This window comes from Anolis sagrei, chromosome 1 (assembly GCF_037176765.1).
Source record: "Anolis sagrei isolate rAnoSag1 chromosome 1, rAnoSag1.mat, whole genome shotgun sequence".
NCBI lineage: Eukaryota > Metazoa > Chordata > Lepidosauria > Squamata > Dactyloidae > Anolis > Anolis sagrei.
Window position 1 is genome coordinate 318,813,071 of NC_090021.1, and position 27,491 is coordinate 318,840,561.

The 27,491-nt window shown below is 41.8% G+C and overlaps 1 protein-coding gene across 1 annotated transcript in view; it reads left to right on the plus strand.

The window, feature by feature from the left end:
• The window catches only part of BDKRB2 (bradykinin receptor B2), a 38,632-nt gene extending 17,369 nt beyond the window's left edge, over nt 1–21,263 (plus strand). Inside the window, exon 2 of the mRNA XM_060755961.2 lies at nt 17,962–21,263. Within this exon, the coding sequence (XP_060611944.2) occupies nt 17,969–19,105 (1,137 nt within the window). The 5' untranslated portion in view covers nt 17,962–17,968 and the 3' untranslated portion in view covers nt 19,106–21,263. The remainder of the gene's footprint in view (nt 1–17,961) is intronic.
• The last annotated feature ends 6,228 nt before the right edge of the window (nt 21,264–27,491 follow it).

Consider the following 27,491-nt stretch of genomic DNA (forward strand, 5'->3'; position numbering starts at 1 on the left):
ATAGCCCTTTTCCTCCTGCCTGAGGCTGAGCTCGCTAAAACTGGAGCATTTGCATCCTGGCCCATGAAAACTGGAGAGTCGGGGACTGGCTCTGAGATCTTGGTAACTCTACTTGCATAAGTCATGATGCTGGCCATTATGTCTCACAATAACAGTGTCTGAAGAGGTGTCTGCAGTAAACATTATCAAGCCTTCTGTACATGATCTTACTGTACAGACAGTACACATTTGAATTTAGCCAGTATCATGAGAGTCGGCGTCCACTGGTTGTTGGAAGTTATAGCAATGTTGACATTCTCGAGTCAAAGACAATTCCAGACGTGTCATGACTCTAGTCTCAGATTCATAGAACCATAGAGTTGGAAGAGACCACAAATGACATCCTGTCCAACCCCTGCCATGTAGGAATACACAATCAAAGCACCCCCAACAGATGGCCATCCATCTTCTGCCTACAAACCTCCATAGAAGGAGATTCCACAGCATATTCCACAGCTATTAAGGTCAGAGGACAATCAGTTGGTTTAATCTGGCTTGAACTCTGCTTAAGAAACTGGGCTGTATAAGCATTATCCTGAGATAATACTCAGGAATCTGAAGTACCCAAGTCTGAGACTCTTCTAGGTGACTTTTTCTAAACTCTGGCAATTTCATTCATTCACTTTGGTTGCTATGAGTTTTCCAGGCTGTATGGCCATGTTCCAGAACCATTCTCTCCTGATGTTTTGCCCACATCTATGGCAGGCATCCTCAAACGTTGAGGGGTCTTTTGAAAACTAGGCAAGTGGGGTTTTGTATATCTGTGGAATGTCCTGGGTGGGAGAAAGAACTCTTGCTGTTTGAGGCAGATGTGTGAATGTTGCAATTTGCCAGCTAGATTAGCATTGAATAGCCTTGCAGCTTCGAAGCCTGGCTGCTTCCTTTCTAGGGGGAATCCTTTGTGCTTCTTTTTCGACCTGGATGATGACTGGAGTTTTTATGTAGATATCTATCTGTGTGTGAGAGTTTTCTGTAAACTCTGTGGTCCAATTGTTGATTTGGTTTGCAAATAACTAGGACATCTAGAAATGGCAGTTTTCCTTCATTTTATTTTTCTATGGTGAATTGAATGTTTGGATGGATGATGTTGAGGTTGTCCAGGAACTTGTTTAGTTCTTCTTCTCCATGGCTCCAAATAGTGAAGGTTTCATCCACAAATATGAACTATATAGTGGTCTTTTTTTGTTACTGCTTCCAGGGCTTGTTTTTCAAAGTGTAACATGTAAACAATTGGTATGACCAGGATGAGAGGGCTCCCTATGGCTACTCCATCTTTCTGTTCATAGAATTCATTGTCCCACTGGAAGTAGCTTGTGGTGAGGCAATGGTGAAACAGAGCTGTGATTCTGGTCACTATGCACTACATCAAGTATTCAGCCAACTTCATAGAAAAAATCAGCAACCTTAAGCTCAAAACCAATGACAAACTGATCAGCTTCATTGTGGTGTCTCTATTTACCAAGGTCCAGGTAGCAGGCACCATCGCACCAATCAAACAGAATTTCCACAAATTCCTGAAAAGATCATTAAGGAAGTGATCAGCAAACTCTTAGAAAAGAATGCAGTCACCACTAACACGGATTTATCAAAAACAAGTCATGCCAAACTAATCTGATCTCTTTTTTGATAGAGTTACAAGCTGGGTAGATGCATGGAATGTCATGGATGTAGTGTATCTTGATTTCAATAAGGCCTTTGACAAGGTCGCCCATGACCTTCTCGTAAACAAACTAGTCAAATGTGGGCTAGGAAAAATTACAGTTAGGTGGATCTGTAATTGACTAAGCGAACAAATTCAGAGAGTGCTCACCAATGCTTCCCGTTCATCCTGAAAAAAAGTGACTAGTAGCATGCCGCAGGTTTCCGTCCTGGGCCCGGTCCTGTTCAACAACTTTATTAATGACTTAGATAAAGGGTTAGAAGGCATGATTCTCATGTTTACAGATGACACCAAATTGAGAGGGATAGCAAATACTCCAGAAGACAGGAGCAGAATTCAAAACAATTGTAACAAACTAGAGAGATGGGCCAAAAGTAACAAAATGAAGTTCAACAAGGACAAATGCAAGATACTCCACTTAGGCAGAAAAAATGAAATGCAAAGATACAGAATGGGGGACACCTGGCTCGAGAGCAGTATGTGTGAAAAAAGATCTTGGGGTCCTCATGAACAACAAGTTAAACATAAGCCAACAATGTGATGATGCGGCAAAAAAGCCAATGGGATTTTGGCATGCAAAAATTAGTTTATAGTGTCTAGATCCAGGGAAGTCATGCTACCCCTCTATTCTGCCTTGGTCAGACCATACTTGGAATACTGTGTCCAATTCTAGACTCCGCAATTTAAGGGAGATGTTGACAAGCTGGAATGTGTCCAGAGGAGGGCAACTAAAATGATCAAGGGTCAGGAGAAAAAAGCCCTATAAGGAGCAACTTAAAGAGCTGGGCATGTTTAGCCTGCAGAAGAGAAGACTGAGAGGAGACATGATAGCCATGTATAAATATGGGAACAATGGTTTCAAACTACAGGAAAGGAGATTCCTCCTGAACATTAGGAAGAATTTCTAATGGTGAGAACTGTTCAGCAGTGGAACTCTCTGTCCCAGAGTGTGGTGGAGGCTCTTTCCTTGAAGGCTTTTAACCAGAGACTGGATGACCATCTGTCAGGAGTGCTTTGAATGTGATTTTCCTGCTTCTTGGCAGGAGGTTGGACAGGATGGCCCATGAGGTCTCTTTCAACTCTATGATTCAGAGACATGCCCCACACATAGATCAAGGGCAGTCAACTCAGTTGTATCTAAGAACCTGTCATCCTCCCTGCGGTGTTGTATGTCCTCATTACTTGTTATTTGTGAGAGAACTTGAAATCAGTTGTGTAACTCCAGATTAATAGAAGTATTACTAGAATGATTCCTGGTCCTCTTTCTCTTTCTAAATGTCACATTTTTCCAAGCATCAGTGTTCTCCACATTTGAAGCGATCTCCCCATAGCCTTGCCCTGAATTTTTTATTATTATTCATGAGTTGCAGACATGGTGCTTGAATTGTTTTAGTAATATTACTCTAGTTAAACATAACATTTACTATGTTTGGTGCAAACATTCCTTTTTCCTTTATTTTATCTCTGTTAATTCTGTAGCCCTGAAACAGCAGCTGTGTTTTACTGGCAGTGCCCATATTCACTATTTCCAAAATAATACATATAGACTGCCAAACAGAGCTGCAGAAAAACACCCATATCTGCAAGGGATATGTTTCCACCTGGATCACAGTTCCATGAAACTGTAAAAATGGCTGAACACCTATGAATTACCTTACTTCCAGTCCCTGTGTGCAAAGAATTGCAGTGGAGGCTCTATAGATTCCAAGAAAGGTATCCTCTCTAGGAATTTTCTAGGTCCTCCAATGCAACTGTGGTAACTTTTGGAGGAAATATACCATAGAATTACTTGAAGGACTTGGCATATTCCTGGTGCAACCATCTTCAGTTCAGGTAAGTGGGCTAAACGATTATGTGAGTCTATCTGAAAAAAATATTGGGTTAATTTTAAGTCTTTGATAATGCTGGGCATTCCCAGGAAATATTTTGGGATGAAAAAAATGGTTTCTAAAATAAAATCAGTTTGTATAGGAACAAAACATAAGATTTTCAGAGACTTTAAAAAAATCTGGAGGAGCTCTAAGATACATTGCAATCTGGTGGTGAAGTCTCAATAGTGTGGTCCCATTGAATCAATGATTAGTCAACAAATAGGTAAATCCTATCAATTCAATGGTTCTGTTGTAGTTAGAAGTAACACTAGGATTTAAACCCATGTTTATTAAAGACTTGATCCTGGCAGTGATGAAAATGACAATAACCCATTTGTCAATATGGATCAACACAGCTGCCTGCCTACTTGGACTGTTCTTGGGGCACAGCCATAGGTACCATCATGACAAGTGCCTACAATTCAGAATTCACCATTACACTGGGGCAGTCAAAAGAGAATATTTTTATACTTGACATTAGGGTCATGGCTATTTTGACGTTAATTAGTTCCAAACATCATGTTTCAGCCATATGGTTGGCAAGAGATGTCAAAGAATAGTGACGTGCTTGTTCTTGTTCCTTGAAACTTCCAAATGTGTGTGTTTTTCAAGTGGAACTTTGACTTTGGTCTGTGTTGGCAACCGACAGGAAAAACCTGAGGCAACGAAGCTTGAAAGCGAAAGCACAAAATTGAGAGATTGTGCCCAGAAAATGATATTGAAAGACAGCTATCTAAATCCATCCAATTAATACATAGGCCTAAGAAGGTTGTCAAAATAGTATGGAAGAATGATTCAGCACCATAGTAGCACTTTTCAGGAGATAATCAAAGATGATTTGTATAGGAGTCACTACCTAGAATATAGAGAGACAGTGCTATAGTGGACTGTTAGAACAGGACTCTAGGAGACTGGGTTTGAATCCACGTTCAGCCATTGAAACCCAGTGAATAGTAGACTTGGGCCTGAATCACTGTTAACAAAAAGATTTATAGTTTTCGGAGGGCCATTTCCACTTAATTTCCAAAAACAAAGGGGAAGAGAGACGAAAGGACTAGTGAAACCGTTTCAGAGCACCAATCTTTTCAGAAAGAGTTAAGTACACAAAATACCTGAGGCAGGGGGATCTGCAGTGTCACTTTCTCTCCCCGACAGAAGAAGCCGCCTCCATTATTTTTTTGGAAAGTTACTTCCTACTCCAGAGAGGGCCTTGGGAACTTGCTTTCCCACTGGCACTAGCATAGGGTGGCCATTGAAACATGATGGGAGTTGACATTTCTATGTGTGTGTGTGTGTCTCCCAACCAATAAAAACCTGGTGGTATCCATGCTCTGAATGCTTAAGAATAGACACAACTAGCGACTACAATTCCCAGAATCCTCTCTTGCAGTATGTCTTATTTTAATCAATGTTATAGTTTAAAAAATCAAATTATTCTTTAAAATCATTAGATTGATATTTTTTTAAAACTTGGCAAGCCTGCAGTTGTAAATGGGATCTACAACTGAGGTAGGTTTCATGAGGATAGGCCTTAAGATGACTGAGGATTGAGCCTTTAAATTTCCCTTTGTAGCCAATGAGCCGAATCTCTACCGAATGAAACAGCATCACCTCTCCCCTTTCAGGTAACTTTCTGGTAAATGTGGAGTCAGACAAAAATGGACCCAAAAACAGCATGCCTTTTGGCCTAAATGCACATGCCTAGTTTTGGACCATTCATGCTCTCTCAGCCTGAGATGAAAGCAATGGCAAACATTCCAGAGTTCAGCACTGTGTGTTTGAACTCTCCCAGTCCTTGGTTACTGGGACACTTACAGTTCCCTAGGGATGCATTTACACTGTAGAATTAATACAGCTTGACTCCACTTTGCCATAGCTCCATGCTATGGGATCATGGGATTTGTAGTTTTACAAGGTCTTTATCCTTCTCTGTCAAATAGTGCTGGTTCCTCACCAAAACTGTCACCCCCAAGATAGCACTGAGTCATGGCAACTAAAGATTCATAAAGTGCATTAATTCTACAATATAGATTAACCCTAGGGTTGCTGAAGTCCAGTTCATGAGAGAGATGGGAGAGATGATAGAACTGAAAGGAACAACAAGATTTCTCCAGCTCCCTGCCAGTGTGGGAAATCCACAGCTCTGTCACCAATAATTCTTCCTAAATCTTAGTTAAAATTACTTTACTTCCAGTCCCTCAGAACAAAGAGTTGCAATGGAAGATTGTTCTTGCTTTGTGTCCTACTAGCTGAAGCAGCAGAAAATCAGCTAACTCTACCCACCACGTGACAGCCTTTTAGATAATGGGTAATGGCTATCTGATCACCAGTAAAAAAAATAGCTTTTCAGCATCTGGAGGTCCATAGTTTATCTACCATTGCCTTCCTGGCTATTACTTGAAGATAACTTTAACTGTTTTCTCTCACTTCATTTTTAAAACATTATAAAAGAGAGCTGAAAATGGTTTTGACTGTAGCATTGTATGCAGTTTTAAAACTTATGAAATAATCTAAAGTAGGCTTGAAGGGTAGAGAATAAAACAACAGTCTTTTCTCAAATGGCCTTCTTGTGTGTGAGGGGGGGTGGGGGTGGATCCCATGTTAGTGGGGCAACAAATTATTTCCAGGTTTTGGCTAACTTAAAGGAGCTCTCCGGGGTGCTGAAGTTCTTTACGGATAGTGTTCCCCATCTTGTAGAGCTGCTTTAAAGCCTGAATGAAGACCCAGAATGGGTTCCTAAACCTATTAATATGAGATCCACCAGCTCAATTCGATATAAAGTCTTGTGCCATTTCAAAGACTAAAAAGTTTAATCTATTATATGCTTTTATTGACAACTAGCCGTACCCACCACACGTTGCTGTGGCCAACCTTCCCTCCCTCTTTCTCTCCTTTCTCTCCTTCCTTCCTTCTCTTCCTCTTCCCATCCTTCCCCCCTTTTCTTTCCATACTTCTTTCACCCTGTTCTTCCTTCTCTACCTATTCTTGGACTACAGCTCCCAGCAGTCCTCCTGATGGATCTATCTACCTACCTATTTATCTCTATCTAATCTATCTATCTGGAAGATTGCTGGGAGTTGCAGTCCAGGAATAGGAAATTGGAAATATGCAGGGATTGGATGCTCTCAAAGAAATCCAAGGAGAAGAAAGCTTGCATCTTAGAAGCTGCGCATTTGGAGCATCCTCCTCTCCTAAAGAGCCTAGTCTAGGGAATGCTGGGAGTTCTGGTCCAAAAGCGAGTGTGCATATGCAATTGTGTGGTATAGACTTATGTGGTACAGACTTAATTATGTGGTACAGACTTAAACTAAGGATTATGAATTATGTGGTACAAACTTATGTGGAATTATGTGGTACAGACTTAAACTAAGGGGTCCTGTGACTGCTGCTTTTCATAGAATCATAGAATCATAGAGTTGAAAGAGACCTCATGGGCCATCCAGTCCAACCCCCTGCCAAGAAGCAGGAAAATCACATCCAAAGCACCCCCAACCGATGGCCCTCCAGTCTCTGTTTTAAAAAGGGAAATATATGCAAATACAGTCATATACAAGTTGAGTATCCCTTACCTGAAATACTTGAGACTAGAAATGTTTTGGACTTTGAATTGTTTTTATTTTGGAACATCTGTGTTTGCATATATGTACATAATGAGGTATTTCAGAGATAGTACCCAAGTTTAAACATGAAATGCATTTATGTTTCATATATACTTGAAATTAATTTTATATAATATTTTAAATAGTTTTAGGGTAACAATGTTTGTGCACCTGAGCCATCAGAAAGCAAAGAGGTCACTACCTCAGCCACTATCTTCAGATTTTGGAATATTCCAGATTTCAGAATTCCTGATAAGGGACACTCAGTTTGTATTTAAAGAATTATTGCCTAGCTTAGCTATAAGGCTTTGATTTATATGACATTGTGGTCATATTCCCAGGCGGGCAGAGGAAAGAACGCAAGAAAGCAGCAAGGAAAGAAAACGGCTGTGTATAGTAATCGGTGCCAAAATATGCAAGATTTTGGCATTTGTTTGAGCTAAGCTGTGATCCGCACGCAATTGTACACTGACCTCTGTGTTCCCTGCAACAGCTTTCAGAAATGTTGTACTGATAAATGGAACTTCCCCACAGCACTCCCTGAAAAGGGTGGTAGGCCAGGGAGGGGTTGGGATCAGATCTATTCTAGCAAGGCCAAGTTTAGATTACACAAGTCTAATAAAAATAGACACTCAGAGCCCTTCTACACAGCTAAAATATCCAAAATATCAAGGCAGATAACCCACAATACCTGCTTTGAACTGGATTATCTGAGCCCACACTGCCATTTAATCCTGTTTACTGTGGATTTTATACAGCTGTGTGGAAGGGGCCTCAGATGCACTTAATAATTTGCATGTATGTGTGTATGCGTATTATTATTATTATTATTATTATTATTATTATTATTTTGTTTACTTTTCTCCTGCTTTTCTCCCATGGATGGGACTCAAAGAGGCTAACAAAATAGAAAAAGACAACTACATAATACAAAAACCATCCTCCCACCAACTTGACATATAAACAATAAATCAACACATTGCATTAAACACAAATTACATAAATATAAATAAGCATAAAAATAGTCACAAATATCATTATCATCAAAATCCCTATGCCTCAGGCCAGTAAGGTGATCCTAACAGGTTAAAACATTAAACTAAACAACTCAGAACTCCAGGTCTTTGGCGGCATAAGTCTTGTCTGGCCAAGATAGCTGCTATTGTGTGTTGTTAGGGAAGGCCTGCTTCCATAAAAAGGTTTTCACCTGGGAGCAAAAGGCCAATAATGAGTGGGCCAAACGTACCTCTTTGGGGAGGGTGTTCCAGAGCTGTGGGGCCACCACCGAAAAGGCCCTCTCTCTCCTTCCCACCAACCATACTATAGACAATATGTACAATGTGTGTGTATATATTGTCTATAGTCATCATCATCATCATCATCTTTATTTGTAATCCACTCTATCTCCCTGGGAGGACTCAGGTCGGTAAGATTTATGACTGTAAGATTTACTCTGGAGTATTTTGTTAAGGTGAGTTTTGTAAACATCAGGATAAAGGGTCAGTGTAGATTTCCCCATAGTTCATCTAAGTCATTTATAAAAATGGTGAACCACACCAGGTCCGGGATGGATCCCTGTGGCACACTTACTCACCAAACTTACTTACAATGGTTGAAGAATGGAAACCTTCCCTTAAATATCTTGAAATTCGGGCATGATCATCTGGACCCTATCTCCACTGACCATTCAATGCAGTTCAAAGCTAACTTCAAACTACAGCAGCCAGAAGAGCAAACTCCCATAAAAGCACACAAAAGAAACCACTTGATGTGTAGCAGCGATCTGTGTTTTTATAATCTCCATCCTGGACTCAAACTGCTTCCAAGATTTCCTATGTAACTTTCTGCACTGAAAAACCACTGTCTTCAAGACTGGTTTGAAATTGTACTAAATGGTCACTGAAAAATTCAGCCTTAGAGATAGTAAAAATAGTCATATTCCAGAGGGTGGCCACAGTTCCTCCTCTTGGTTCACTATTATTTTTATCTGGATCCTCAGATAAATATTTATATCTCACAGGATTTGAGACATGCAGGTGGGTGGATTCAGGGAGATGTCATTTTTCCGTGCTTCAGAGATTCCTTACCCACCATGGGACTGAAATGATGTTATGACAGGAAGCCTTCACTTGACTTCGGGTACTTTTGTAGGATGTTGTTTTGAGCAAAGTTAACCTTGCACCTTAGCTGGTGTTGAACTAATGTGCAAGAATTAGACAGGAAAATAATTTTTGATCATCCTGTTTGGTTTTGGGGGAAAAATCCACTTCACTGGATTCCATTTGGCAATTACAAGATAAACACACAAAGGAAAAAAGCATTCCATCAATGGACAACATAGAAAAGACAAATATTAGACGTAAGGAAATATCTGGTTGCATTCATGGAAGCAAAGAAGGAAGGAAGCAGGTTTCCATAAAAGTGGTTAAATCTTAACAGCCCTTGACTTACATTCTGTTCAAACAGCGCTAAATATTTTTAAAAGCATGTTGGTGGATGCTTCACTGATATTAATGATTGAGAAAACATGTGTCATTAATCTTATATATTAGTTATAGCTTGTGAAAACTGCATTTTTAGAGTACACCTTCCAGAATCTCCCAGCAATCATGACCCCTGAATACATTGTCTTTGGGATGTGGACACCTGTAATTCAAACTACAGGTCCCCAAATCTCACAGTTTTATTTATTTATTTATTTATTTATTTGATGCACTTATTAACCGCCATTCTCAGCCCATAAGGGCGATTCATGGCGGTGTACAGTACACATAAAAGACAATTACAAAAAAGCCAGTTTCAACAACATATAAACTATACAACAATTACAGACTACACTAAAAATCCGCTTCGTCTCTTAGTGGAATCATAGCCAGTCTCATATTCCTTGTTCCATTCCAGTTCTCATTACCGTATTGTTTAGCACTTAATTAAATGCCCTCTCGAACAGCCATGTCTTAAGGCTTTTTCGAAAGGACATGAGGGAAGGCGCCTGTCTGATGTGTGCAGGGAGAGTGTTCCACAGCCGGGGGGCCACCACCGAGAAGGCCCTCTCCCTCGTCCTCACCAGCCGTGCCTGTGAGGCAGGCGGGATCGAGAGAAGGGCCTCCCCAGACGATCTCAAGGTCCTCGTGGGCTCGTAGGCCAAGATGCGGTTGGAAAGGTATTTTGGGCCGGAACCGTTTAGGGCTTTGTAGGCCAAAACCAGCACCTTGAATTGGGTCCGGTAGCAAATCGGCAGCCAGTGGAGTTGGGACAACAAGGGCGTTGTGTGCTCCCTGCCACCCGCTCCAGTTAGTAACATGGCTGCCGCGCGCTGAACCAGCTGAAGCTTCCGGGCCGTCTTCAAGGGCAGCCCCACGTAGAGAGCGTTGCAGTAGTCCAGGCGGGATGTGACAAGAGCGTGTACCACCGTGGCCAAGTCAGACTTCCCGAGATACGGGCGCAGCTGGCGCACGAGCCTGAGCTGTGCAAATGCTCCCCTGGTCACCGCTGAAACCTGGGGGTCCAGGCTCAACGATGAGTCCAGGGTCACACCCAAGCTGCGAACCTGTGCCTTCAAGGGGAGTGCGACCCCGTCCAGCACAGGCTGTAACCCTATACCCCGTTCGGCCTTGCGACTGACCAGGAGTACCTCTGTCTTGTCTGGATTTAGTTTCAGTTTGTTCGCCCTCATCCAGACCGTTACAGTGGCCAGGCACCGGTTCAGGACCTCGACAGCCTCCTTAGTAGCAGGTGGGAAGGAGTGACAGAGTTGGACATCATCTGCGTACAGATGACACCGCACCCCGAAACTCCGGATGATCTCACCCAGCGGCTTCATGTAGATATTAAACAGCATGGGGGACAGTATGGAACCCTGTGGCACCCCACAAGTCAAAGGTTGTGGTGTGGAACAGGAGTCCCCCAATAACACCTTCTGGGTGCGGCCCTCCAGAAATGACTGGAGCCACTGCAGAGCAGTGCCCCCAAGACCCATTTCCGCAAGGCGCCCCAGAAGGATACCGTGGTCGACGGTATCGAAGGCCGCTGAGAGGTCCAGGAGCACCAACAGGGACACACTCCCCCTGTCTAGCTCCCGGCGCAGATCATCCACTAAGGCGACCAAGACCGTCTCGGTACCATGCCCCGGTCTGAAACCAGACTGTGCCGGATCCAGATAATCCGTGTCTCTCAAGAATACCTGGAGTTGTGAGGCCACCACGCTTTCCATGACTTTGCCCAAGAAGGGGAGATTGGAAACAGGCCGAAAGTTGTCTAATTTAGTGGGGTCCAGTGATGGCTTCTTCAACAGTGGCTTTATGATAGCCTGTTTTAGGCTCGCTGGAATCTTGCCTTCCCGAAGGGAGGCATTCACCACCACTGTTACCCACTCAGCCAATCCCCTTCTGGCCTCCCTCAGAAGCCAGGATGGGCAGGGGTCTAGGATGGACGTGGTGGGCCTCATTCCTCCAAGTATCTTGTCCACATCCTCGGGTTTCACAAACTGAAAAGAATCCATCAAAATAGGACAAGCAGGTGCTCTTGTTACATTCTCGGAGTCTGCATCTAACGCGGTGTCCAGCCCAGAACGGATCAAGGCGACTTTGTCTGCAAAGAACCGAGCAAATGCTTCACAGCGCGCGACCGAATTGTCAGGGCTCCCACCTGCAGTGGTGGGAGTTAAAAGACCTCTGACAATCCGAAACAACTCAGCCGGACGGTTCTTTGCAGACGCAATAGTGGCCGCAAAGAAAGTTTTCTTTGCAGCCTTTATTGCCGCGGCATATGCCCTAAGAAAGGACACAAACCGTGCTCGGTTTGACTCGCTCGGATCCGAACGCCACACGCTCTCTAGTTCCCTCTTCCTTCGCTTCATCACTGCCAGCTCCTCAGTAAACCAAGGGGCTGGTTTAGCTCGGCTACTTGAGAGGGGACGTTCCGGAGCAATCATGTCAATAGCCCTGGCCATCTCCCCATTCCAGAGAGCCACCAAGGCTTCGACATGGTCACCTACCGAGGTGGCGGGAAAATCCCCAAGAGCCGTCAGGAATCCATTCGGATCCATCAGCCTCCTGGGGCGGACCATCTTAATAGGTCCTCCACCTTTGCAGAGGTTAGGGGGCGCAGTGAGCCTAAATCTGATCAGGAAGTGGTCGGTCCATGGCAACGGAGAGATGGACAGCTCCTCCACATCGCCACCCTGTTCCCATCCCTGGCAGAAAACCAAATCCAATGTGTGTCCAGCACAGTGGGTGGGGCCAGATATTTGTTGGGACAGCCCCATGGTTGCCATGGCAGACATGAAGTCCTGAGCCGCACCTGTGAGGGTCGCCTCGACATGGATGTTGAAGTCTCCCAGCACAAGGAGCTGTTGAGACTTCAACGCCAGGCTCGAGACCACCCCCGCTAGCTCAGGTAGGGAGACTGTAGTGCAGCGAGGTGGACGGTACACTAACAGAATCCCTATTCTGTCCCGGTCACCCACCCTCAGGTAGACGCTTTCAAAATTTGCGGTCTGCGGGATGGGGCACCTGGTCAGATGGATGGAATCTCTATAGACCACTGCGACCCCGCCTCCCCGCCCTCCGGATCTCGGTTGGTGCTGCACGGAGAAGCCCGGAGGACAAAGCTGGGTCAGATTTACTCCTCCAGCTTCATCCAACCAGGTCTCCGTGATGCACGCCAGATCTGCCCGCTCGTCCAGGATTAGGTCCTGGATCCAGGTCGTTTTTCCGTTGACAGATCTGGCGTTCAACAGCACCACCTTCAGTCCAGAGGGTCCGCTCACCTGGTTACACCAATTTACCTTAGGAGACCGAGTTGGAATTGTTAATGTTTTGGATAAATGGTCCGAATTTGGCCGAATTTGAGGTCTCCTTTTCCCGCATCTCCTCCTTCCCACCACGACCTCTATGGGGGCCCCTCGGCTAGTGGAACACCTCCCCTCCTCCATGCCGCAGTTTTCCCTACTTGTACTAATACAATTAGGAAATTATTAATAAAAGTACCATTTCGCCTACTTCTACTAATAAAAATAAATGTATTATCAGGACAATGACATATAGATAAAATGGTGTCTTCTAAGTATGTAGGGATGGCATCAGTACTGGTTGTGTCACCAATGCTCAGACCCAGAAAACCCTGTAGTTAGTTCACTTTAGAGCAGTGTTTCTCAAACTGTGTTCCTCCAGATGTTTTAGACTTCACCTCCCACAATTCCTAACAGCTGGTAAATTGGGTGGGATTTCTGGGAGCTGAAGTCCAAAACACCTGGAGGAGCAGAGTTTGAGAAATACTGCCTTAGAGTCACCATAAGTCAGAAATGACTTGAAGGCACAACACAACAACAATCAGCATCTGTGGCTGACATAAAGTGATAAATCTAGACATAATTTTCTGGCAGATTGCCTACATAAACCTCTCATTAAAGAAGCTGGAAAATATAAATGTGGATGCAAATCACAGTTGTGATTATAAAAATGTAGAGCTCAAGCCGATAAATTGTAAATATTATTTTTGGACTACAAAAATTGTCCAGACAGCATGGGATTACATGCACATATGTCTTGGTTTGGATGTTGCATAAGGAGGTCTTTGCCAGTTCCTTGTGTAACATCCAAACTTTTCTCTCCAGAGTGGCTGCCAAGCCATGGTGTTGTCAGCGTTCAAGTTGTTTCCAACCTACAGCAACTCGAAGACAAACACAATGTTTTCTTGGCAAGATTAGTTCAGAAGGACTTGCCTTTGCCTTTCTTTGTGGCTGAGAGAGTGTGACTTGTTCAAGATCACCCAATGGGCATCCGTGGCTGAGAAGGGACTCCATCCCTGGTCGGCAGAGTCATACTCCAATGCCCAAATCACTACATCATACTGGCTATTTGTGTGTTGCATGTGTGCTGCATGTGTGTTGGAGCAATTTTTATTGCTGGTAGAGAATAAAAGAAATGGCATTGCTCTCCCAGATTTCCAGGACAACCACCTTAGGCCTCTTCACATTATGCAAATATGACACTGTAATTCCATAAGGAGGGGGATCTACAGCTTTCCCTATAGAGTCAAACAAAAGCAAACTGCAGCAGTGTCTCTTACGTTGTGTCCTCTTCCTCCTTAGTGAGTTTTTCCTATGTGCTGATGTTGCTTGGCTAAACACTGCTGATGATACTTGGCCAAATAGTGCTCCAGTTCTCATCTGTAAAATGAAATGGGAATAGAATGGTACTAATAAAGTGGATTGTCTCACTTGGCATCCAAAGAAAATAGGAGAGTAAAACTAATGGAATCATACCCTAGTCTAACTTCAAAATCTAGTGGTTTTGTCAGTAGTACTATAAACATTAAACTGAACACCTTTTAAAATTTTCAACTGCTCTGTTTGGTTGATTTGTTATGTTCTTTCAGTATGTCTTTTGCGGATAGCTCGCTAATCCTATAAATCTTTATTGTTCATGTGCTAAGACATTTTCCAGAAATCAAACTGTAAAAGCAAAGATTAAAACTGTAAAAGCAACTATTACGTTTATTTCTTTTCATACAATGTGACACAAGTCAATGTTCTTGATGGATCCCTGCCATGGCACATTATTTCCCTTAGGTAACATTGGAAAGGATTCCAGAGTGATTGTTAGGGGAAGGGAAAATGTTCTCATTTTGGCCCTCCATAGCTACCCCTCCATGGGATGTTTTTTATCTCCCACATCCCATAGAAAAAACTCTGGCTATATAGCAACAATAACATGAACTGGTTTGGATGACTTTCCCCACAGTCCCCACTATTGATCTTGCTGGTAATATTTCATGCAATATTCCATACAATTGGTTTCTGTGGTGTCTTGCTGTGTGCATACCACTGCAGAGGCATCCAAAGAAACATGTCCTTTCCCAGGATATTGGGATGTGTCCCACATTAGATACTTCACTTGCCCTCTGCATGAAGGCCTTTTGTCGCAATTTGCTTGGTGGAACTGCACTCCACGAAAATATAACAGAAGTATCCATTTCCTTTTCCATTGTTTTGTTGCCATAAATAGGGAGTGAGGACTTCTTCCTGTGCTAACATATAAAGCACGCAACTTAGGCTATTTTACTTTACAATAGGATCTGACTCAACGTGTTACAGTATGGAGTGCTCTTATTTAGAATTTCAGCCAGAAAGCAAGCCTTGACCATTTCAGAAACAGTATATTTGTGTTCCATTTCCCTTTCCAGAAAGGACAAAAAAAGAACTAAACTATGGTCATAGTTCCATAGGTCTAAAACAAATTACCATTTTAGGGACCCCTTGGTATCCACTGGGGATTGGCCCCATATCACCAGCCCCCTATAATGGGACTTGAGTAATCCCTGAATACTCAAGTCCCATTATATACAAAGGTGTGATAAAAGGGTATCTTTTATATAAAATGATAAAATATTCAAATGTTTGTTTTTTGAAATTAAAAAATGTAGTATATTTGATCCATGGTTAGTTGAATTCGTTGATACAGAATCCATAGATATGAGAGATTTTTTTTCAAAATTTCAAGGCATCTCTCTCTCTCTCTCTCTCTCTCTCTCTCTCCCTGACTCAAATTCCTTCCTCACCTGCTGAGAAGTGTCATGGTGTGATTACTTCCCTGCAATCCCCACAACTTGGCAACATAAGGCACATTTCCTATGTTGCTCCAACACTGTGTGTGGCAACTGGAGTGTGGAATGGTATCATCAGTTTATCCTTCTGTTTCATGTCTTCATTCGCAAAGGCATGGAATTGCAAATTGCTGTAAATGTTTGTGTATCTGAATAAATTGTTTACTGATGAAATGCAAACAAACAGAAGACTCCTGTTGCAAATCAAGGAATCAATTATTGACCAGGTGGTCTGTGGAGACATGGCAACATTCCCCTCCTCATCAAAGGTGTCACTAAGGAGGAGCAAAATAAAGACACTGCTCCCCATAAGAGAATACTGCTTTTCCCCATGACATTTCTCTTCAGTCTCCAAAATCCAATGCCTTATCCTCCATTTTTTCTATCCAGTCATTCAAAAAAGCCAGAAGCAGAGCCATGGCAGAGATAATAGAGGGGCACAGTGTTTCCCCACGGAGTACTAAGCTGTTGTCTTTCGCTGCTCCACACAGAGAAAGGAGTAGTTCCTTTTTTGATAATAGTCACATTGCAATACTCCATTGACTCATGGATAAGTTGATCAAGGATTTTAGGGTTAATTTTTTGTGCAATGTTTCTAAGCATATACATAAGGATATAGGGTATCTGCTTTGCTCATAGAGTAAGGATATAAGACATATCTGAAAAGAGGCCCACAATGTTGTGAATTCACTGTGAACATTGAGATCTCTTTTTGGTAGATGTGGGTGTGTTATATAACAGCAAATGGAAAATTGCTCTACTGCAGCCACACAGCTGGCTCTTCAGTTGATGCAGCTGCTGCCATTTCCATCTCCTCTGACATCCCCTCCAATATCTCACAGAGGAAAACTGGTATGACCAAGCAATAATGTGTATTCTCAAAATGATGAAGACAGGCAACAAAAGAATAGGAATTATTTATGAGGAAAGGACACAAAACTTTTAATTTTATACTATCCAGCTTTCCCATTTTACCAAAGATATTTGCAGTCAACGTTTGCCATTCCAGTTTTCTAGCTGCTTTATAAAGGTCCCTGTTTTTCTCTACTTCTACAGTTGGCCTCCACATTCGCTGTAGGTAGGGTGCAGGATCCCCACAAAATGGAGAATAAACAAACACTATTATTTTTTACTTGAGAGAACTCCTTCCTCTCTAGGTCTTCTGTAGTCAACCTCTGCCAGAAGCTGAGCATAGAATTATACTGGATACTACAAATTCCTAGAGAGGTGTTTTCTCTAAGACATCTTTAAGATTTCCAGCACAGCACTATGATCAACTTCCATGGGAAGTCTGGATCACACCAATACATTGTATTGCCAGAGCAAGGGGCCATGTCTGAAGGCCAAAATAAAGTGGACTCGGCCACATATTGCATGGCTGGATTTTCACCAGAACCATTGCATCCAGTCATTAGAGCAGGTCATGGAACATAGAGTTTATTCTAGAGCTTCTAGGTGTAGATTGAGGCCCTGCTCTCAATCCCGCCTTCTTCGCAGATGCGCTTGGCGTGGACAAGAGGCAAGGCCTTCTCAGTGGTGGCCCCTCAGCTGTGGAACATGCTTCCCAGGGTGATAAGATTGGCCCCTCCCTTCTGACATTCTAGACAAAAGGTTAAGACCTGGCTCTTCGAGCAAGCTTTCACTAATGTAGCGTAATTAGGCAAAAATGAAAATATGGAACAACTGACGATACAATTGGACACTGATTTTAGTCAGGAGACGCTGATGATTTTGTTTTTACAGGTTGTATTGTTTTTATATCACATTTTAAATGTTTTAATTGTTTTATAATTGTTTTTAACTGTATTTTTATAATTGCTAAGGCAACTGTGAACCGCCTTGAGTTGCCTCCGGGCTGAGAAAGGCGATATACAAATGCGGTAAATAAATAAATAAATAGCGAAAGATGTGGAGAGCTAGATTATGAAAATTATTGTGTATACAAAGTGATCTTCATACTTTGCATGTAAAGTGATATTCTGAAATAATCTGAAATGTGGAACACCTCTAGTCCCAAGCATTTCAGATAATGAACACTCTGTCACCTAGCTGTATAGTTTGTCTTTTTCTTTGCTTCCTGTTAATACTTCTTTTCACAAACTGGTGTCTGATGCTTGATTTACATTGTGTATTTAACTTTTATAAATGTGGTCTAAATCCCATCCTTTTTAAAATTATTTTCCAGCTCTGAAATGACTTCAATCATGGCTGAAAATGATACAACCCTTTACAGTGTTACATCCAGCTGGAAATCTGGGACGGATCAATCCATTTTACTCAACAAGACAAGCAACAGCACCTTGTGCCCCTGGCCAAAAGAATGGCAGTGGCTATTAGATATCCAACCAGTGTTCCTATGGATTCTTGCAGTTGTAGGAATAGCTGAGAACTTGTTTGTCCTCAGCGTTTTGTGTTTCCACAAGAGCCGTTGCACAGTGGCTGAAATTTACTTAGCAAACTTAGCTGCAGCTGACCTTCTGTTACTCTGTGGTTTACCTTTCTGGGCCATCAATATAACCAATCATTTTGAGTGGCCATTTGGGCTCCCTCTTTGTAAAGCCATCAATACCATCCTGTACATGAACGTGTACTCAAGCATTTACTTCTTGGTGATGGTGAGCATTGATCGCTACCTGGCATTAGTAAAAACTATGTCTCTGGGGCGTATGCGTCGAGCTTGGTGTGCTAAATTGAACTGCTCCATCATTTGGGTCTCTGCACTGTTCCTATCTTCTCCTGCTCTGATATTCAGGACCATAAAATATGTGCCTCAATATAATGTCACAGCCTGCATGCTAGTGTACCCATCCACAGATGAGTGGGTAATGATTACAAACACTTTGCTTAACACCGTAGGATTTCTGATGCCCCTCTGCATCATCGCCTACTGTACGGTTCGGATTATCCAAGCTTTGCAAAAAAATGACTTTCCGAAGATCAAAGCCATTCAGACTGAGAAAAAAGCCACCGTCCTGATCCTTTCAGTCCTTTTTCTATTTATTATCTGCTGGATCCCTTTCCAGATCACCACATTCTTGGAGACGTTACAACAAATCAAGGTATTTTCAGGCTGTGACTATGAACAAGCCATTGATGTGGCAACACAGATTGCCACTTACTGCAGTTTCAGCAACAGCTGTCTTAACCCAATAGTGTACGTCATTGTGGGAAAACATTTCCGAAAAAAATCCAAAGAACTCTACTGTGGCACATACCATAGGAGACCCAGCGCAGCACCATCTGTCCAGCTAACGACTGTCATGGAAACTCTTCGGATGTCCTTTTCAGTGGAAAATCACAGGAAAAAATCTGCTGTTCACTTGCCATGATGACACAGTTTGGACAGTTCTGTTGGAACAGGCAAAGCATTACATGTAGCGGTGTATCTTGAAAAAAGTGGACTCAGGCATTGCTGCTAAAATTTGAGAGAATCTCACATGTTAGCATTATCTAAGAGTGGGCGAAAAGTAGATCTGGATTGACTGGCTAATCAGTGATTTGCTGCCAGCATAGAAATAGGAGTCACATGATGTGAAATATTTGTTGCTGGTCCACTGCCTCCTCACAATGAAGCTGTTCCCAGCTATTGATTGGCAAATCCTGTCAATATCCCCTGATCGTGCCACAATCCCGGGACCTATGTGGTGCAATGAGGTTCAGGTGCTTCTGTGGTGGCATGCTAGTGACATCGGGATTGCCTGCTTCCCTTGCTTTAAAAAGGGACTTATTTTTTGTAATTCTTGACACTATAATTTGTGTAAATGCAAAGTGTGTTTAAAAAAAAAAAAAGCAAAAACATCACGGTGGGAGGGAAGAATTAGTCTGCCTGCTCAAAAGTATGATCTTGCACTGCTGAGGCATTGCAGCTGCACAACACCAGCAGTAGTATGAAGAGAAGTAGCCACTATCCCCAGTCACGGGAACAACATGGAATAGTGGTTTCATATAATTGTCTCCCCTTTGGCAAATTCCAGCTTTTATCAAGTGCAGAATCAGGTTGATAATCTGAAAATAATACTGCTGAAATAAAAAAGAGTTTGCAGTTTTCCGAATGGACATTTGTCTGAAGAGACTGCAAGTTCTCCCCTGTTCTGGTACTCAAAATCAAGTCTTGGACTCTGAAAGCTAAATGTATGCCTTTTGTACTAGGTGCAGATTTATAGTAAAAAAAAACACACACACACAAATTTCATCCAGTAAACCTGAGGCCACCTTATCCTTACTATGGACCACCTGCTCCAGCCAACACATTGATGTGTATCTTCTTTCCATGGCTGAAGCTTACTACATATGCTCTTAAACATTTTTCAAATGCTGGTTTTTACTCCAGTCTCACTTCTTTTATTTGGCACCTACCTAACCTCTACAAAACTTCTGTATACTGTAATGTGTTTGGCTACATAATGTGCAAAAGAAATATGTCTATTGATATTTGTACAAACAAAAACATGTGTGACTGATATTTCATGGCATACTGTATAATTAATAGCTTTGCGTGTTTCTTGTTAGATCTCTCTTTGTCCTGCATAAAGCCCCAGAAGTATCTGAAGGAACGGCTGAGATAGCCTGCCATAATGTAGCCCTGAGTCTTTTTCTCTGATGTATCCTCCTCTTTGTTCCTCTGCAATCTTTGCTTAGGGCAAAAATGAGGGATTAATAACACCTCCCTCAGGCTAATATAGCCATGGTTGAGAAAGGCTGGATTTTGTTCCAACAACATCTTCATGAACCACAAAATTTCTATCTTCAGACTTATTTTTGTGTGCCTTCAGATTGTTCCCAACTTACAGCAACCCTAAGGCAGTAAGTATGGGGTTTTATTGCCATCTGAGCGCAAAGGCAGGCATGAACTCTATTCAGAAAGTTAAACACATATAGGTAGGCTTTAAGTGTACAATATTGTTCCTATATTATTCCTTCTACACAAATGGTTCACCTTCTTTTTCAGCTTTGCTGACTGAAAAGAGCCTTGTACAGAACATATAGATTTGATACCATGATTTGGGAATCCATTGACCACAAAATATTGATGATCTCCTAATACCATTTTCCATCAGCACTGGCCAGGTTGGCTAGCACTTATGAGATGTTAGGTCCAAGAAGAGCTGGAGGGCCTCAGAGTCCCTAGTCTTGCTTTATATCAGTGGTTCTCAATTTGTGGATCCCCAGGTGTTTTGGCCTACAACTCCCAGAAATCCCACCCAGTTTACCAGCTGTTAGGATTTCTGGGAGCTGAAGGCCAAAACATCTAAGGACCCACAGGTTGAGCACCACTGCTTTATATGAAGATGGAAGGAAGGAGAAATATGTCAAGATGGAAGAGCATACCATATCATCTTGCCTGTTAAGCAAAATATTGTGTTGATTTCAAAATAAGAACAGTTGTATCTCTAAAACAAGTATGCATACAAAGTTAAATATAAAAACACTTGTTGTGTTGTGTTGTAAAATATGTTTTCTATAAAATAAAATTCTTCAAGAATTTGATACCAAGTCTTTATTTTATTTCCAGATAGGATTGGGTGAAAGTACATTGTTGCAGAGAGAGAGCACACAAGCAGGGTAACTATGGAAGAAAAACTCCTATCCGTGTTTTCCATCAGCTAACCAGATCCTTGTCAAAAATATTCCATGACACAGAGATATCAGTATAATGTCTCTCTTCCAATAAATTATTTTGCTATTGTCCATATTCCACCCACATCAGACTCTTCTGGGAGACATAGAATGGCCCTCTCGGCTTTAGGCTTTACACCTTGGGTGACTTTCTTAAAGTTCAGAATGAATTCCAAACTTTCTATCTTACTCACACAAAAGTTAAAAAAATGACCATGGGTGTGCTTATATTTTCTTTTTGCCCCAGAATCAAATAACTGCAACTGAGAAGTACTTATTTTTTTAAAGTTAAATATGACTTATATACACACACATATAGGTTTATTAACTTTCCACAGAGCTTATTTCCACCAAAGGTTGGAAAGCACAACAGGCAGACATATCCACAGAGGTTTCAGACAACATTCTTGCAGACCAATGTACAGATGGGAGCTGCAATAGGTGGAGGCAGCTCACTTGCAGCAACTGCATTTGGCCAAGGGGGCCCCAATGAAGCAGATGAAGCCCTGGACACATTTGAAGCATCCCACCAGACACCAGGAACAGCAGCTTTCCATGCATGATTTGCACTTGAACATTTTGCACTGGCAGTTGCTGCCACAGATACAAGCACCGCTGCTGACACAGGTACAGTCTTGAACATCCATCCTTTTGTCGGGTTTGGCTGTGCTGCTCTGAAGTCCTTGTATGTTCCCATAAACTAGGAGTGAAGATACTATCATGATTCTGAATCTTTCTATTATCAGGGATCACAAGGCAAAGTCATGAGTTTGAAAGGAAGGAGAAAAGGTGTGGAAAAAGAACAGTCTAAAGAGAAACAGGGAGGAAGGGACAGTATTGTAGCAAAACTTTTATTCCCAAATTTTATCTCAGGTAATAAGTGCATATAGAATTACAGTTTACACAATGTTTTTCATGATCAGACTGATGCCTGCTAGCCAAACTGGATAGAAAGCAGCCATATGGAATATGAAATCATCTGAATTATGTTTAAAAAGGGTGGATGGAGGCCCTGCATCAAAGAAGGTTTTAATCCAATGTTTCTTCCCTTTGTCCACCATCAGGCTATTGTATAAGTTATATGGTGAGAAATACTTTTCATGATTCACCTTCTCCTTTTTGAAAAAAAACTTTAGCATGACTTGTATGCAGCCAATGTTCACGACCAGAAAGATGTCTTCAAAGAGACAGGTTGTTTTCATATAAATGTCTTCAAAGATGACTGTGGAGTAACAGCATCAGGAAGAGGCTGGAGAGACGCATGGCAAAGATTTCATATTCAGCTGGTCTTACCTTCCTTGAGTCATTAAGGCTGGGTCCATACCTGCAAAATAACACATTATTACCTTGACCCTGCATTATTTAAACATTGTGTCATTCTGTTTTCAAGACTGGGCTCTCTCTCTTTTTTTTTTTTTAACCTGAAACCACAGATACAACCAAATGACTTCCAGTCCCAATACTATAAAGTTGCAAATCATTGGATTGTCAAAAGGATCTAGCAGATTCCTAGAGATACTATTTTCTCCCAAGTGCAGGTAAATAAAACCACTGATATATATTCCATAGCAATGGGTGTCTTACTGTAGTCCTAAATTTAACTTACACTGAGTGAAGCAGTTTATACTTTGGTTTACTCTGAATCTTGTAACATTTGGTTTGGTTGGATGATTTCAGCTATCATTCTCTCTGTGTGTTCTTTCTATACACTTTCTTTACGCAGTAAATAATATGCACACCTACCTTGTGTCTCCCAACTAACAATTTTTCTAAGCTAAAAAGCCCTTGTAATCTTTCTTCACGGAGGAGCTGCTGACGCATTGCAAGCCATGGGATTACACTTTTCTGCATCATTTCCAGCTCTCCTCAATGTTTCTTGAAATGGAATGATGACATTCTGCCAAGTGTGATATTTCAAGTGAGTGTGTCCCACAGATTTGAATATAGACATTGTGATTACTTTCTGTTCCTCTTTTAATGATCTCCAACGTGACACTGGCCTTTTGCACTTCAGTCACACTAGTGGGTCTGCATATTCTGACAATTGGCTTCAGATTTTTCTTGTCTTTTATTCTCTCTATTGACAGGAGGAGCAGCCGTAACATTTGACAATGAGGCAGATGCTTCCAGAAGATTTTTGGATAACCTGAAAGTACAGGAAATAACTACTTATTTGTGTTGTCGAAGTCATTAATGGCTGGAATCAATGGGATGCGGTGAATTTTCCGAGCTGCATGGCCATGTTCCAGAAGCATTCTTTCCTAGGAGAGAATGCTTCTGGAACATGGCCATACAGCCCGGAAAACTCACAGCAACCCAGCTACTTATTTGCTTTGCTGTTAGTAGTATGCTTTTCTGCCAGGAATGTCGAGCAGGGCTTTGGACTTCCCTTAGATACTAAAATAATTTGGCTGGTGTCCTGTTCCAGAATTATGTGTCCTTCCTAGCCTCTGTAAGAAGGATATTGACAAGCTGGAATGTGTCCTGAGAAAGGTGGCCAAAATAGAAACCAAGTCCTATGAAGAGTAGCTTAGAGAGTTGGGCATATTTAGTGCAGAGAAGAGAAGATTAAAAGGGGACAACATAGCCAGGATGAAATATTTGAAAGAATGTCACATTAAGGAGGGAGCAAGGCTATTTTCTGTTGCTCTGGAGACTAGGATATGGAGCAGTGGATTCAAATTCGATCTACTGCCTTCCTAAACATTAGGAAGAACTTCATGGTGGTAAAAGCTGTTCAACAATGGTATATGCTGCCTCAGATTGTGTGTTTCTATATGGCAGAATGTGGAACTGGAAGGCCACTGCTACTGCTACAGCACAAGCTTTATGGATGGTAAATGATGCTGCATATGGTACAGAACAAAGAAAGGTTCTAGCCCTTTGGCTGATGGTATTAAAAATCTCTGACAGCCAATGTTAGAATAGGATCCCCAAACAAATTCTACTCAGGCTTATTACTCATCCAGTGATCAGATTTAAGTTATCATTGCTGGAAATATGGGAGCTCCTGAACTGGATTCTACCCCATAAGGCAAGGCCAGTGGAAGATGAATACCAAAGTGTTATATAGAGCAAAAACAAACATAGAAAATTAAAACATACAAGCATGATGCATCTCCCGGCAACAGTTATAAAAATTGTACAAGCATGTGCGTGACAAAGAAAGAAACACGTCCCCAGTGGGTTCTCAGACTTCATATTCTTTCCCTGCCTCAAACAGCAAACCAAGGGCAAAATGTATTCAACAATGACACAAATGCAAGTTATATTTCTTATGGCACTGGATAGCTGCTAATATTTAGCAGTGATGTAAATGAGGACTCTAAAACCCATCTGTTCATTGGCTGAGCACAGCTCACAATGAGAGGGCACCCCTTACTGTTCAACCTCAGACAGAAAAAATGTATTGGGGAATCCCTATCTGACAACTTATACTATAGCCCTTTATTTTCAATCTGTACTATACCTGCCAGGTTTAAATATTTCTGCTTATGTGCTAGACTACTCTGAACAAATCTGGCAGAAAGCCCATGGCATCTGTGTCTCTTGTCTTATATTACCTTCTGAGGGAATAGTCATCTTTAAGGGCTGCTCTGCTCAGTCTTTTAGAGTTCAAGTAAAGTTGAAAGCATTGAAGTCACATAAGCAGAGACACGTAACAACAGAAATGATTCTCCATCATAGGGATTACTTTCCTGTTAAACTGAGCTCTGTTCCATGTGTATTATTTCTTCCTTCTTTATTAGCACAGTTGTTCAAGGGTTCAGGGGAAGGGAGACTGATGCCCATCTTGTGAACTCAATTTTCATCAACTTCGAATGCATTATGATATTGGCAGCTCCTCCTCCTGAACAAGTACATGCTGAGGATCAGACAGTGTTTTTAGTGTGATTTTAGATTAGCTCCTTCAGGTTGAGAAAGATATATTCTTAGTACTCCATGCTGTTTCCTTCCCCTTAGTATCTTGTGTTTAGTGTGATTGTTGTACAGAAAACTGTGAAAGGGTAGCCTATGCATGAGATTAAAACTGAAGAAAAATACATCTGGCCCTCCACAGTTGCAGGTAGGTTTGTTTGTTTGTTTGTTTGTTTGTTTGTTTGTTTACAGTATTTAAATTCCACGTGTCTCACCCTGAAGGGGACTCAGGGCAGATCATAGAACATATATACGGCAAACATTTATTGCCAATTATACAATGACAAGACAGTGCAGGCCACAGATAGAGGTATATATATATATATATAGGCTTTCCTATCTTTCAGCATCTTTGGAGGCTGTGCTCGGTTCCAGCCACAGGGGAGTGCTCTCGCTCCATCTCCTTGCCGAAGAGCTTTTCTTTGTTCATAAACTTCCTCCTTTTTCTGACCCAAACACCATGCCTAAAATACCTCTCTGCTTTAATATATTTCCTATTATCTACTCACATTTGTTTTTGAACTGCTAGGTTGACAGAAGCTGGACAAAAGATCAGGGGCTCACCCTGGGCTTCGAACTATCAACCTTCCGATTGGCAAGATTTATTGCAGCTTGATAATTAACCTGCTGTGCTAAAGCCCGATTTAACTTTTGTGGACTTGATTATGGTGAATTACTGTATTATAATACAACCCTTGTATCTATGGGAGATATGTTCTCAGACTTTGAGAGGCTATGTGAAACTGCAAACAATGAACCCTTTTATTTCCAATGGGACAAATGATGGAGGTACTGACAGCAGGGTATCGCTTGTACAAGAGCTACAAGTGAATAAGTGTGTAACATGACCCCTCTTCTTCAACTTCACTTACTGGTAAGTAGCCAATAGGATCAACAGGGGTGAATTCCCCTATACATCCAGATTTTCAAATCCTTTAAGGAATTATAAATGACTCATCTTACTTCATCTAGCCCGCTTTTGCACCTTTAGACATTTTACATGCTAGTGCCAGCATCCACTATCATTCTGTCTACTATCCTTACATGACTACATGCATTTGAATATTAAACTAAATTCGATAAAGTTCTCCACCACTTCTGAGTCCAACAACTTGAGCTAACTTGAGGATCAAGCAAAAAGCGGGCCGGACTGCATATGTATAGTATGGAGCAGAAGAAGGGGATGAGGGTTTCCATTTTGAATTGCCCCCTTCCATATTGTATTGGCAATGTGTGCATAATGTAGAATACTCTAATGTAGTGCATAATGTCTAGTATAATTAATTATATTTTTCCCTAAATTTCACATTGCTTAGAGGGAGCAATCACTTTGCTCAGTGAAATCCCTCACACCACACAAAGTCTGTGAGCAAGCCAGATTGAACACCTATGAGAAAAAAACACACAAGAAACACCAGGTTTGCATTATAAATCTGTAATCGCACCTCTGGTGTAATCATCTTTGAAAACAAGATAATGAAAGGGGAAGTGAACTCATTAGTAATTATCCAAGAATAACTGGTCTCTGTATAGATTTTGGGGGAGCAAAAGGTAGGTCAAGTGGCACACAGAGCTCAGACCTTTTTCTCTCTGTGCACACTTTGGTATCTAAAGTATGAGAAAAGTGTTTCCTTGTGCCTGCAAAATTCCCTCCTTCTTTCACTCTTTTCTAGCTACAGGTGAGTCTACATAGACAAGAAAACAAAGGTGAGAAATCATTTCTGGCTATGCTCCAGACATTCACAAACTGTGTGTATAAAATTAAATGGTCTTTGCCCTGCTTTGGACAAAGTCTGGGGATACTTGGGAATTTGTTGGAACTGTGGAGTATCCCATGGCTCCCAGGCAGCCTGGACAATGAGTTTGGATGTGATTAAACCAATCCACTGTCCAGATAGGACACCAGCACCATCACTCTTGCCCTGTGTTCATTGGTGCAACCCTTTCTTTCTTCCTGATCATGCAATGACTCTGTTGATGTCAAAAGTGACAACCAAGAACTTGCATGGAGCTCCATGACCAGCTGGGAGCACTGGTGGTGAAATGGAAAATGAACTGACAAGCAAGTGGTCTTGGCCCGACTGGACCATGTGGCTGCTAAAGCGGTACCATAGCAGGTTCATCTGTGTGTGTCTTGTCTCCTACAGGTCCAGCACTTATGACCTGGACTGGCTTCAGACT